Source organism: Thermobia domestica, chromosome 1, assembly GCF_964235325.1.
Source record: "Thermobia domestica chromosome 1, izTheDome1.hap1.1, whole genome shotgun sequence".
NCBI classification, from domain to species: Eukaryota; Metazoa; Arthropoda; class Insecta; order Zygentoma; family Lepismatidae; genus Thermobia; species Thermobia domestica.
The window spans coordinates 338,555,514-338,568,737 of record NC_137454.1 but is presented as its reverse complement, the minus strand read 5'-3'; the positions used below and the strand labels follow the sequence as shown (position 1 = coordinate 338,568,737).

The 13,224-nt window shown below is 35.1% G+C and overlaps 1 protein-coding gene across 4 annotated transcripts in view; it reads left to right on the top strand.

Moving 5' to 3' along the window:
• The window catches only part of LOC145663300 (uncharacterized), a 76,566-nt gene that overhangs the window by 47,204 nt on the left and 16,138 nt on the right, over positions 1 to 13,224 (top strand). For all 4 annotated transcript variants that reach the window (XM_081729623.1, XM_081729621.1, XM_081729622.1 and 1 more), the window contains one exon: positions 11,025 to 11,543. In XM_081729623.1, coding sequence (XP_081585749.1) covers positions 11,098 to 11,543 — 446 coding nt within the window. In that variant the 5' untranslated portion in view covers positions 11,025 to 11,097. The remainder of the gene's footprint in view (positions 1 to 11,024; positions 11,544 to 13,224) is intronic.

Here is a 13,224-nt window from a genome sequence, read left to right as displayed (position 1 = left end):
AGAGTCCAAACAAGACGAAACTTTCACCATACAAGACGAGAAAATCTTATTTTTCGTGCGTATCGTACCAATACTACTAACTTTATACTTACCTAATTAATCTGACATTACACTTACTCGACCTCACACGCAGTAAGCCATAATATCATTTCGACATTACGCTTACTCAGCATCATTATTACAACATAACTAAAAAATCACACTTACAACACCCTTTCGAGCGACTTTACACGCACATCACTTCGAAAATCGACATCACGCCCACAACACCTTTTTGACCACACGATCACTTAACTTCATACTGACAACATTAACATCTCTCACGTTTGATCTCACACTTAAAACATCCTTTCGACATCACTCACTCGACCTTATACCTACATCATGATCTTAACATCACACTTTATATGATCACGATCAGTTCGTGAGGTTGAAGTCACATGCGCTTGGTATCAACGCTATTTGTATTGTTAAATGACATATTTACGAATAGACAATATGTTTGTCAATTGATGTTACTCACAAGAAGAGACGAGACAAAAAAATAATATTTTCTCGTCTCCCATTGTAGAACTGTTGTCTCGTCTCGATTTTCGGAATTTTTTCTCGTCTGGTCTCGATTTTTCTTGTCTCTTTTTGTAATTTATGTAGAAAATGTATGCTCTGTTAGTTTCTTAATTTAATAAAGAATTGATCAATATCCTTCCGCTGCGCGAGAACTCCTCGAAGAGTAAGATGTAACATCATTTAAATACGTTTATTATTACAATATATTTTATAGTGACTTGCATATCTTCAAACTTTTATTAATGCTCTTAATTTTGTTCGTATAATCACTCCATGAACTTATAGTTTCTACAGTGACACATTAATATTCGAACACCATAGATATTACACATAATATGGTTGCTGTACATAAAAAAATAATAAATGGGAAACCAACGGAAAACAAACAGAAAGGCAATGGTTTAGTCAAGCAAATATGCTATCAGTTAATTAAATTATGCAAACTAAGTTCACTTTATGAGCACGCAATTGTAATATACTGTATTTGGGACGCCACTTTAATATTCGGACAGTTGTTTCGACGTTTGTTCATCAATAGCAAACGAGACAGTGGAAGAGTTCCAGTTGCAGTTTAAGTTGTCCCAAGACAGGACGTGAGTAACTGCTTAGTTTACGAGTGATTAGTGTGGCCGAAAGAAAGCACAAAAGGAAAATGGGGCGGAAGGGACAAAATACAACGTTAAGCAACGACAGTTAGTAATTTTTCACCATGTGAAAGGGCTATCGTACAGGGAAATTGCAGATCTACTCAATATTTGCAAAAGCACCGATAATGACATTGTACAAAGTTTTAATAGAGAGGATTGAATCGAGTCAGTGAATCAAACGGTTGACCTGTGAAACTGAATGATGGAGAGAAACGCAAATTGATTCGGAAAGTGAAGACAAATTCCAGAATAAGTGCGCCGAAATGAACGGTAGAGCTGCATGAAGACACAGGGAAGACGGTGCATCTACAAACTGTGTGATGAGTGTTGTGAAGTGAAGGGTTTAATGGGAAAATAGCTAGGAAAAAGCCTTTTATTAGTAAAATTAACAAAGGTAAAAGAGTTAAGTTCGCTAAAGTTCATATTGAGAAGCCTACATTTAGGTGTAATAGCATGTTATTCACGGATGAATCAAATATCAATCTGCATGAGTGCGATGGCAAGGTAAATGTGTGGCAGAAGTCAAATATAGAGTTAAATCCTGCAAATCTTCAACCTACTGTAAAGCATGGAGGAGGAAGTGTGATGGTATGGGGGTGTATTTTTTCATCGGGAGTGTGAGAACTCGTGTTTTTTTGAAGGGATTATGACAAAGGAGGTCTACTTGAATATTCTCCGGCAAAATCTCCACCAAAGTGCTGAAAAATTAGGAATTAGGGGATGTTTAAATTTTACCATGATAATGACCCGAAGCATAAAGCGCATGTGGTGAGCGAATGGTTGCTGTATAATTGTCCGAAAGTGCTCGAAACACCACCACAGAGTCCCGTCCTTAATCCTATAGAGCATATCTGGGATGAACTACAGCGTAAGGTCAAACGGGTACAATTAACGTCACGAGACGATTTGAAAATGGCTCTCCGCGCAGTATGGGATGACATATCGCCCATTCTACCAACAAACTTGTTGGAAGCATGTCCAACCATTTACAGGAAGTCATGAAACGTCGTGTGTTTCCCTGTAAGTACTAGTGAAGCGTTTGTGAGAAGAAACAACAGACACAAAACATCTATGTAGTAGGTGTCCGAATATTAAAGTGACTTTGCAAATACACAGTGCCATCAGTATCTGTATGTTCTTTCTGCTTCTTTCGTTGAAGACATCGTATTTGTACTAATTTTCTTTCTGTAAGTATATGAATATCTAAGTACCTCATTTTTTCACTCACGGCTCTCATTTATTTCATAATTCTTCCTACTTCCAACAAAATGCAAGTGTCCGAATATTAATGTGAGTCACTGTATATTACGAGCCATGTAACAATAAAACATTGTTTGATATCTAAAACTTGGACGAACTATTATGGCCCACGAAACTACCGAAAATTTACGTCTTGTCTCAAGTTTGAAAATCTACTTCTCGTCATGACATTCGTCTCATTTTCGAGACGAGACAAGATATTTCCTGCCTCGTTGACAACACTATTGCCTATTTATTTTTTTTTAAATGATAACATTGAGGCAGTAAATAGTGTGTATAATTGAAAATAATGTGTAAGTCGGGCCAGGAATTGACTTGGTTGTGAAATGACGATATTATTTAAACTCAAAGAATGGGGACAAAATCACTCAATGGTAGACTATTGGAAGGGATCTCTGGTTATCAGACCATGTTAGCTTGTCTGGTCAATGACGTATCCACAGTTTATCCCGGAATTTTTCCGTTTCTTTATTCCATTAAATCATTTCATAACCATTCAGTTTCATTAAAAATGTCTTACGGTACAGGCTACACGGCACAACAGTGAGTTGTAAACAGAGATATTTCATTTTCACTTACAATTATTTCATTTTCACTTACAATTGATTAAATAGATATTTTGTTTCCTTTTTCCTACAACTTTTAAGCGTTTAAAGTGCACACACGCACTATATATATATATATATATATATATATATATATATATATATATATATATATATATATATATATATATTTTTTTTTTTTTCTGAAACTTATTATGCTATATTTCATGTAATCAACAAATTGAATTTATTAACCAACTGCAAAAGCCCGAACTAGGCTATCTCAGAATTATTTTATAGTCAGTAATAATTAATTTCCAATTAATCAATAATTGTCTTCTTATTCGTCAAGCAAATATTCTCCGTTATCCATAAGTTAGATACCATGCATTATCGGGACATAATTCGTTATTTGTCTCTGGATATTATCCGTTGTCCGAATATTATGTCATCTGGACATTATCCTTTATCCATTATCCAAATATTATCTGTCTTCCGAATATTATCCGTAATTCGGATATTATCCTTTATCCGAATATTATTTGTTATCTGTCATCCGGATATTATCCGTTATCCATCATTCGGCTATTATTCGTTATCCATCATCCGAATATTATCCGTTATGCGGATATTATCCGTCATCCGGATATATCTGGATTATCCGTTTCCTCAAAAAGGATACCGAATAATTTCTTATCCTGATATTTTGGCCATCCCTAGTTAATTCCCTGCGACTTGCACCATGCTCTGCCTACTGCCAACATGTGGCTCTTTGTTTCACATTATTAGCAGAGTAGAAAGAAAGACTATGATTGTAAGAATTGGCACCCGCGACTTGACTTTTGCACCCAACAGCCAAAGTTAATGCTTGTTTCTGATGCTTGTTTCAAGAGCGGTTGAAACATGTGGCCCATTACTAGTGCATGGCCCAATACTGGTACACTCACCCATCTCCCTACAAGTAATGTTTACTTATAAACTAAACTTCCATTTGCATATTTCAGAATATTTTTATTCGTAACCATTTTCGACGAAAAAATAGTTGTCATGACTTTTGCAATTGCCCTCGTATAAATCAAGTTACTAGTTAACTTTACAACGCGCGCTCCAGCTGGTACACTAACTCAGAAACAGAAACAAAAACTAAAAATCACTTAATTTTATGGAAATGGTTCAAAACTTCCCTAACCTTAAACTAACCCGTTCCTACCCCTACGATACTTATCTCTATCTTACACTACTATACCAAATACTCCTACTTGTCGATGCGCAGGTGGAGCGTGTATTTTAAAGTTTACCCCAAGTTAGTGTATCACGCGAAAATTTCGTACTTCTAACGGTCCTCATTGTCTTCAAGAATTTTTCGCTCTCATCACAAAATCCTAGTTAGCATAAAAGGAATTTACGGGATCACCAGAAATAATTCTGTCCAGTTTTACTATACGGATCCACAGATTCTAAAATGTACAGATACATTTGGTCAAGTCTTAAATTTGCTTATTTTATGCCAAGAACAAAACCCAACTAACCCCTACGGGCCTTTTAATCCGTTCCTACTACTAATCCTACTGCTAGTGCTACTTATACTGTAGATCCGTATAATAAAACCGCACGAATAATTGTTTAAAAGAATTTTTTATGGTTTGTGTAAATACTCGGTACAAAAAATACCTACAATGAAAAACAAACCGATTTGTGCTAAGTGGCCACCAGCACCACGAATGCCTTGTAAGTGATTCAGACAGTGCGAATCTGGTGCTCCGGTGTGAGTCCTGAGAGGAGCCTAGTAATTGCATGACTTGGGAAAGATTCCTCCTGGAGTTCCCTCCTTCCTACAATCAATCACTCGCAGATAATCTTTGTAAATCCAAAGGGAATAATTTGCTGCTTGTAGTTTTGTTGTACAGTATGGAAAATTTGTTCAAATCCATTGATACGTGTGAAATGCCTCTGCAGAAAAAAAATTACCGGCACATTCACTAAATTCCTTTTCCAAATTTATGGGAATGATATTATCAAATATATTTTCTCGCCATTCTTGTTTTAAGACGAGATACAAATCACTATTGGATCAGAACACCAACACAATAGTAAGGAGGATTTGCGCTTCATCTAGTACCTAAAATTACGATCTATGAAATCCAGGGTATAATTTAAGATTGCTAACTTCGTACAATAGGCATACGAAGCAAAACAAATTTTGATTAAAAGCATGTCTTTATGTGAGCGCATGCTCGGCATGTTCGGCCACTCTGTATACACTCGTATTTAGTCCTGAGTGTTATTATGTCATTCGATAATTAATTTTAGCAGTGATGAGTTGAGAAAATTTCTGCCTGAGGTTGAAAGAAATACTGCGAAAGCGCCTATAACCCTACTTCAGTCCGATCGGAAAATCCTCCGGGGGATTTTGTAGCTCCGGGAGGAAATATTCACTGTCGTAGAAAAAGAAACTTTAGAAGATTATCAGGCAACTATGATATAAAGTACTAGAAGTCACGTCTGACTCAAACCAATATTTGTAAAAGGAGGGAAATAATATAGGATTGTATGTTTGTAAGGCATTGGTTTATTTAAAATCGTGTTGGTTTACTTTAGGTCCACTACTCGAAATAATTGTTGTAAAAATATAGTTGTTTCACTGATTTCCTTCTTATTGTCCTTTGGAGGATTTGCAGTTGCGGAAATGAAAATATGTCTCTTAGCGTAGACATATTCAATAGTGCCACCAAAAGCAATTGTTGAAAAATCACAGTTCTTTTACGATTTGCGTATACATACATCTTCTGGATGTATGACGTAAAAACTACCTCGTAAAAAATCACCAACCTCTTCTAGGAGGCCACTAAAAAGCATAAATGCTATTTACCTGAGTCAGGGCAGTGCGAGTACGCGGCTGTGTGAAAAAAGAGCTTGCGTGTCAGCGTAGATGGCTATAACCGTAAGCGAAGTCAGTGAAGAGAAGTGTTTTGATACTTGTTTTAATATCACTTGCTATCGTTTCATACTAGTAATGCTGCACTTGTAAACATAGAACACAGCGTCTGTACACTATAGAAATACACCGTTGGTGGAATGTAGCATCTAATAGAGTCGTAGAGCAGTCATAATGGGAGCCTTCCATTTCAACTCTGGCAAAAAAAGTAAAATTGTACCATAACCATCTCAAATATTGTTGAAACTTTTTTTTATAGCAAATAGACATGTTTATATCCACTAGACCTTGTTACCCGCTGTGAGAACAAAAATGTATCGCTTCTGTGTGCAACTGTTTGGTCGTAAAAAGTTCTATAAATTTCAAAATTTTCAAAAATCGCCATTTTTTGGCACCATTTTCTCGAAAACACCATATTTTAAAATTCTAAAATTTTGTCAGATGGTTCAACTTTACATGAATAATAAATATACCAAATATTCTCAACCAATGTTTCATGAATTAACTACAACCCTTTGAAGTTAGCGAAATTTCGTTAACTATGATATTACAGTTGGCAACACTGGAAACGATAAAAGTGCAATGATTAGATGATGTTTGTGGTTCACATTCGTGAAGCATAAAAGATTCTCCTGACTGTTTTTTTATTATTATTTTGATCAAAAATGGTCTCTAAAATACTGAAATGAACCTCCCCCTACTCCTCCGTTTTCTTCTACCAAATTAATCTGAGATGGCAATTACGATTACGAAATACTCAAATTTTAAGTTCACTTACCTAAAATGGTTTTCGGAAACACAATTTAAGTGTTTTTTTTTTCACATGAACCAATCATTTGCTTGCTTGGTGTCTTCGCTAAAAGCATGCAATCATGCAGATGCTGCAATAGGTGTTCGTGCACTCACAACTCGTAGCACACTGTCGATAGTCACAAGACACTTATTTTCACTTCTCTTTGCTTTTCTGGAAATCCTTACTGTGTTGAAAGCCCATATGGAAGCATAAACAGCACTTCAACTTCAGGTAATTCATAATTTATTCATAATATTTCCGTTACCCACCACTGGTTATCATATATGCACGTAACAAAAGTTTCTTTTTGCAGCTTCTTAAATCTACACTTTGAATTGGAGAAGCTCGATTTTGGGGGAAGCATGAAGTTAGTTCATGGTGACCCGTTACTGATAAAAACTTCGCGATTTTCCGAAAGCCAAAGGTGACTTCGTTGAATACCAGTTACCGCTCGCACACTTTCCCATTCTTTCATTTTTATTATTTCCGGAAATCGTCGAATTCAGTTCGAGGAAACAAAACGAGAGTAATACCCGGAGTTTGTACTTGCACTATACTCTCGAATTCTTCTGCAGTTTTAATAGTGTATATCTGTTTTTGTCTAAGGTTATGTCGCGTTGCCACATTCTTTACAACAGCCTCCCCTTTCACCTTCAGAAATCTCTGACACGGTCTAGGAAATTGTAGACACTTATTTTAACATATTCGAATCTTTTTCTATAACCTATATTTTCGCTTTTCTTCGAGTATTTAGAATCTTGTCTATGGCTATGAGTACATGAACCGAACCGTGTGTTTGTCGTCGCTTATTACAACAAAACTGGCAGTTGTTGATAATAATAACTGCAGTAAATTTGCTAGTTTTTCCGGTGATAACTCTGAATTTCACGTTGCAGAATAAAAATCCAGTTTTCAGCGAAGTCCACACGAAGTAAAATAGAATTTGTATTTTGACTTTTATACGATGCTTTTCGGTAGGAATTAATTCTCTTTGGATGTTCTTGATGTAGCCATGAATTATATTCTTACAGTTAAACCAGCAACGTACGATACGAAAACAGAAAGTCGCATAGTTTTTAACGAGATCATTGTTTTCCCATATGGCATATGTAACAATATTTTCATCAGGATCAATAATTGAAGACTCCACACTTATTCCTTCTACTCCAGGCCATTTTCCACATTCTTGAAGAACACTACTGTCATTTACTACGGATCATACTACTAAAGAAAACAGGTCACCCTTGACAGCTCAATACAGACTGCACCTTTGATTTGTTGAACGCAGTAGCAGCTAACTTAAAATTTGCAAAATACACACAGACATTTCTCTCGCAGGTTGCAGATTGACAGCTGGTCGAATACTATAAAATTTCGAGTGACTCATTCTTATGCTGGGATTGTTGTGTTTAAAAAGTACGTAAATTTCTTTGATGGAACGTGTAAGAATACGTTTCGATATTTTAATTTTTTTTTTCATTTTTGATCACTGTAATGACATCGCACTTACTTGAGACTTTGTTTGGAAAATTGCAAATCATCACTGAGGTAATAGTTCAGGGTTTTTAAAGATCATCTGAATTTATTGGATGGCCGTTTCAAGTAAACTGAAAATTTGTGTGTTTCGTAATCGCAATTTCCTTCTCAGATTACTTTGGTTGAAGAAAACGGAGGTGTAGGGGAGACTCATTTTACTATTTCAGAGAGCATTTTTGATCAAAATAAAAAAAAAGTCGTCAGGAAAACCTTTTATTCTTCATTTAATGAATGTGAACCATAAACATAATCATATCGTCGCACTTTTGTTTCCATTGTTGCCAACTGTAACATCAAAGTTAACGAAACTTCGCTAACTTTAAAAGGCTGTAGTTAATTCATGGAGCATTGGTCGAGAATAATATTTGGTATGTTTTTTTTATTTATGTAAAGTTGAACCATCTGACAAAACTAAAAAATATGGGTCTCTTAAAAACATGTCTAGTTGCTATAAAAAAAGTTTCAACAATATCTGAGATGGTGTTGGTACATGTTCTGCCTAAATTGAAATGGAAGACACCAATGATTACGGTAGTAACTGTACAATTGTAAACCTAAAATACAGGGGTAATACTTTATATTAAATTTTGTCGCTTGCTGAAATTTGTTACTTAAAAATATGCCTTTCTATGCAAACTATTTCATTTTGCCTGTAAATCTTCCAAAATATGCCCCAAATCTCCACCAGCTCCGAGAAGATTATTTCTTTCTGCGCCCTAATAAGCAAGAACCATTTAAATTGTTAAAAAGCTATTAATATGAACATGGACGTGGTAAAGTAAATTTACTTTAAAAATTTTGTTAAAAAGAAAGGCAACATAGTTGTCTCGCCTTTCTGTTTTACTTAATTTTTTAAAAGTTATCAAATTAGTTTTCAACATATATGACGATAGGGAAGTTCCGAATGGATATTGATTTTGGTGTTTTGTATATCGAAAAACATCATTACGTCGCGAAAGAAAGATACGATGCGAGCGGGTATCTGTTTATTAAATTTTCAGATCAGTAATATATATCGTTTACGCACGCTTGTAACACGAGGTGCAATTCAAAAGAAAGGGCCGATATTTAATTGGAAACAGGTATGTTAGTTTAGGAACTTTGTTTTATTGGGTAAAAACAAGTACATATCCACTTTATTTTTCAACATAGTACCCATTATTTTCCAAGCACTTTCTGTACCGTGGCACAAGTTTTTTATACCCTCTGCATAGAAGTTCTCCGCCTGGGAGTTCAGCCACTTCAACACTGCCGTTTGGGGATTTGAATGACGCCACTGCATCAATTGTTGTTTCGACTCGACATTGACGTAAGAAATCCATGTTTCGTCACATGTAACAATGTGGGTAAAAGAATCCATCACCCTCTGTCGTAGCGATGCAAAAATGTACGTGCTGCAGTTAGTCGGCTTTGTTTGTGGATGTCTGTCAACATCTTAGGGACCAATCTAGCACACAATTTCTGATATTCTAATGTTTCTGTAACAATTCGAAACAATGTTGTTAGTGAAACCTCTGGAAATTCGATGTGTAGAGCGGTAATGGTGAAGCGACGATTTTCTTTAACTTTTTCATTCACTCGCTGCACCAAATCGTCAGTCTGAATGTTTGGTCTTCCACTCTTCTCTTCGTCGTGGATATTTATACGGCATATTTTGAATGCACGACACCATTGCCGTACCTTTGCCAGTCGGTCCGATCACTATTGCCAGTCGGTTATAATAAAATATCGGCCCTTTCTTTTGAAATACCTCTCGTACGTTTGTTCTTTTGTTAATGTAGTTTAGGTACCGCTGCATTGTAAAATCATTATGAGGGTATATGCCCCATTACATCTCATACAAGAGCTGTATAGATACTGTAAGCTTATCCTGTGCGCCATCTAAGCAAATGTCGGGTTCATTTTCAGTAGGAACTCATGTTGTTGGGTTCCAACCTTAACCAGTGAATCTATGCTTCATGTGACTTTGCTAGTAGAATGGACGCTAAACGCAAATAGAACCGAGAGAACCGAAACTACCCTACATAAGCAAAACCAGCAAAATCAAATATGCGACAACGACAACAAAATATATTTTACAAGAAATTGCTAGCGCTACATGCATTTGAGTGAAGATCAAAGGCTAGATAGAACAAGCAAATCTTTCTATAAAATATTAGAGTACGTCTTCAAAATAATATCCATTTTTAAAACTTAAATATGTATAGCATTCCTGTGATGTTTTATTTAGCAAATATAAGCTAGTAATATAGTAGAAGATATTTTAGTTTTGGCACTTTTTCTGCTCATGCAACACTGATCATACGTTGAGTATTGGTACATTTATTTGAAAGAAAAGAAAAAAGCCAGAATCGTATCTCGATAAAATGTAACAATGTATAAGAAAATTATGATATGCAAGAAAGAAAATAAAGGCCTATCATATCTCGTATGTAAGTAGAAGAAAAATATAGGCTTTTCTTTGACAAGAGAGAAAATTTTAGAAATCGGATATTGGTCAGTATTTTGATGGTTAGATATATCGAAATTTTAGTAACCTAGTAGCAAAATGTCGGATATTTTGAAGTACTGCTTTCAACAGTACAGATCATTTAGGATCAGTAGTTCATTAGTGCATCCCTAGTCTAATCCCAGATCATTCTACCCACTAACTCAATTTCACCTGAATCGGCAATACCGTTGTCTTCCGGCCCGCTCATAATTTTTGTTAAACCGAATAATATTTTTCTTTCTGGTTTCAGATCTATTGCTTTTTCTTGAACATTAACTGCTGAAGGTTCAAATCTCCAACTTGAAGAGTTTTGTGTGAACGAAATGCCTTTACATGATTTCAACAATTCTTGTAATGAAATTGAAATGAAAACAGAAAACGAGTCATTTGAAGAATGTAATTATAAACTATGTATTAGTAACACTAATGATCATAAAGATCCTCTTACTATGGCTTCGGTATACAAGGAAAGAAAAAGTGCAACAAAAGGAGAGAATATCGCTTCAGAAAGGAATAAGGATGAAACAATATCAGATTGGAAACTAACTTCGAAAGCAATATGTTTGGTGAAGCGTTTACCAACAGCAGATGTACTTGTAAATGCCGAATGTTTTCGCAATAGCATCAGGCCAAAATCTTCCTTGCTTACAAACATCATAGAAGGGTCAAGCAGTCACATGTGTGCCACTATTGAAGACAAGAACGATGACGGAGAGGATGTTCAAGAAAATGATATTCATGAATTTGGTAGCAATAAGCAGGCTCTGAGGTACGTTGAAATGCATCTATTTCATCTGGCTTATGTTTAGTCTAAATATTTCTTTTCATCAATTGCAGTGCTTCGTTAAATATTCTTTTTTCCTTCGCCTTAAACTGTGTTATTGGAATTGCAAACATTTGAACGCATAAAGAATGCAAACTAATGCATAGCGTTGTAAGAGGTGAGACAGTTCGGCACTGAAATAAGTATCCAAAGGTAACGGTAAATTCCTATAAACATTCTCCTTACACCAGGTCTTGACTGTCAGGATTCAATACTTACAGGCTTCTGAGTAATATCAATATCCGGTAAAACGTTTCCTATTATAGGGAACAGTAGTTCTCCGAATTATTTATTTTTTCCCCCTGTCACTGAGAATATTTTCATGATATAAAAGATCATATTTTACTATTCATTTATTTATCGGTTCTCAAACTGAAACTTTATTTTATATACAAAACACCTTATTAATTAAAAGTACCAAATATGGATCACACGAAGGAATTATCGAGTTTTTCTTTTTAAAAAATTGTTAATATTACAGAACTCTTTTACTTATTATGATTGCTCTATTATTGATGTATGTCTTATCACGAACGAACTCTTACTAGACCAACCAGAAATTCAGCTTTCCCTCATTTGCAAGTAGCTTATTCCATTATATGGCTCATTAACTTCACTGGTAAAAGTTCGTGTCTCAGAAGATTATATCTTACGATGGAGTGTCTCGTCATATGTACTTGTACCACGCCAAAGTTTATATTTAAAAGTGCTTTTTCTTTCACATTTGCCGGCAAAATAATATGTTATTTTAAAGAACGCTTTTGTCTGTTATTTGCACAGTAATCATGTTACGGGATTAAGGTTGCTCACTGGAAGAGTGATCACCTCTAGCATTAGGGCTACTGGTTTTGTTCCAAATCAAGATAGTTTCTTTGGGTTTCTTGGAGTTTTCACTTTCCTTATTCCACTATTGTTATACGTTTCATCTTTTCGTGTAGCCTGAGTTCATAAAAATGGGATGTTACGATAACCATTGTACAAATAAATGTTGAGAGCTAATTTGCCCAAGGTAAGAGGATCTAAGGGGATAAGAATTCAATTAAAATCGATAGGATTGGATAATAATAAAAAAAGTATCAACTATTCTATTTCGATTTTTTCAAGCGAATACATTGCTTCGATACTTCATTTTTCTTAGGCATAGACAGCATTACCTATTCTGCAACAAATATCAAGTTATATTTTAGGGGCTTTTTTTTTTGTTTTTAATAAGTAGTTACATAACCGTTCAATGAGACACACAGAAAACAGTGCTTTTTAATTGTTTAATGAAATGGCAGGCAAACACTCTATTAATATAATGTGTACTTTGGGACGCTTATTAAATAAGTAAGAATTAATTTATTTCAGTGACTGACATTAAGAAATTGATTAACTCAAAATTTTAAGATTTTCAAGTAAGGAATTCAGTTGTATTTTGAAGAACGTTTATTGGATATGTCTTCCTTGAGAGACATTTATACCGTTATTTATTAGAAGTAGATTAATGCATTATTAGATAACGCTTTGTTTGTTTGTATTCTATTGTGCACTTGTACAATTTCATTTCTCTGTAGCTCAAACTCAAGAGATATATGGGGATTATGTGCAGACAGTTTTCGTAGCAAAGATTACAACTAACAAGAGT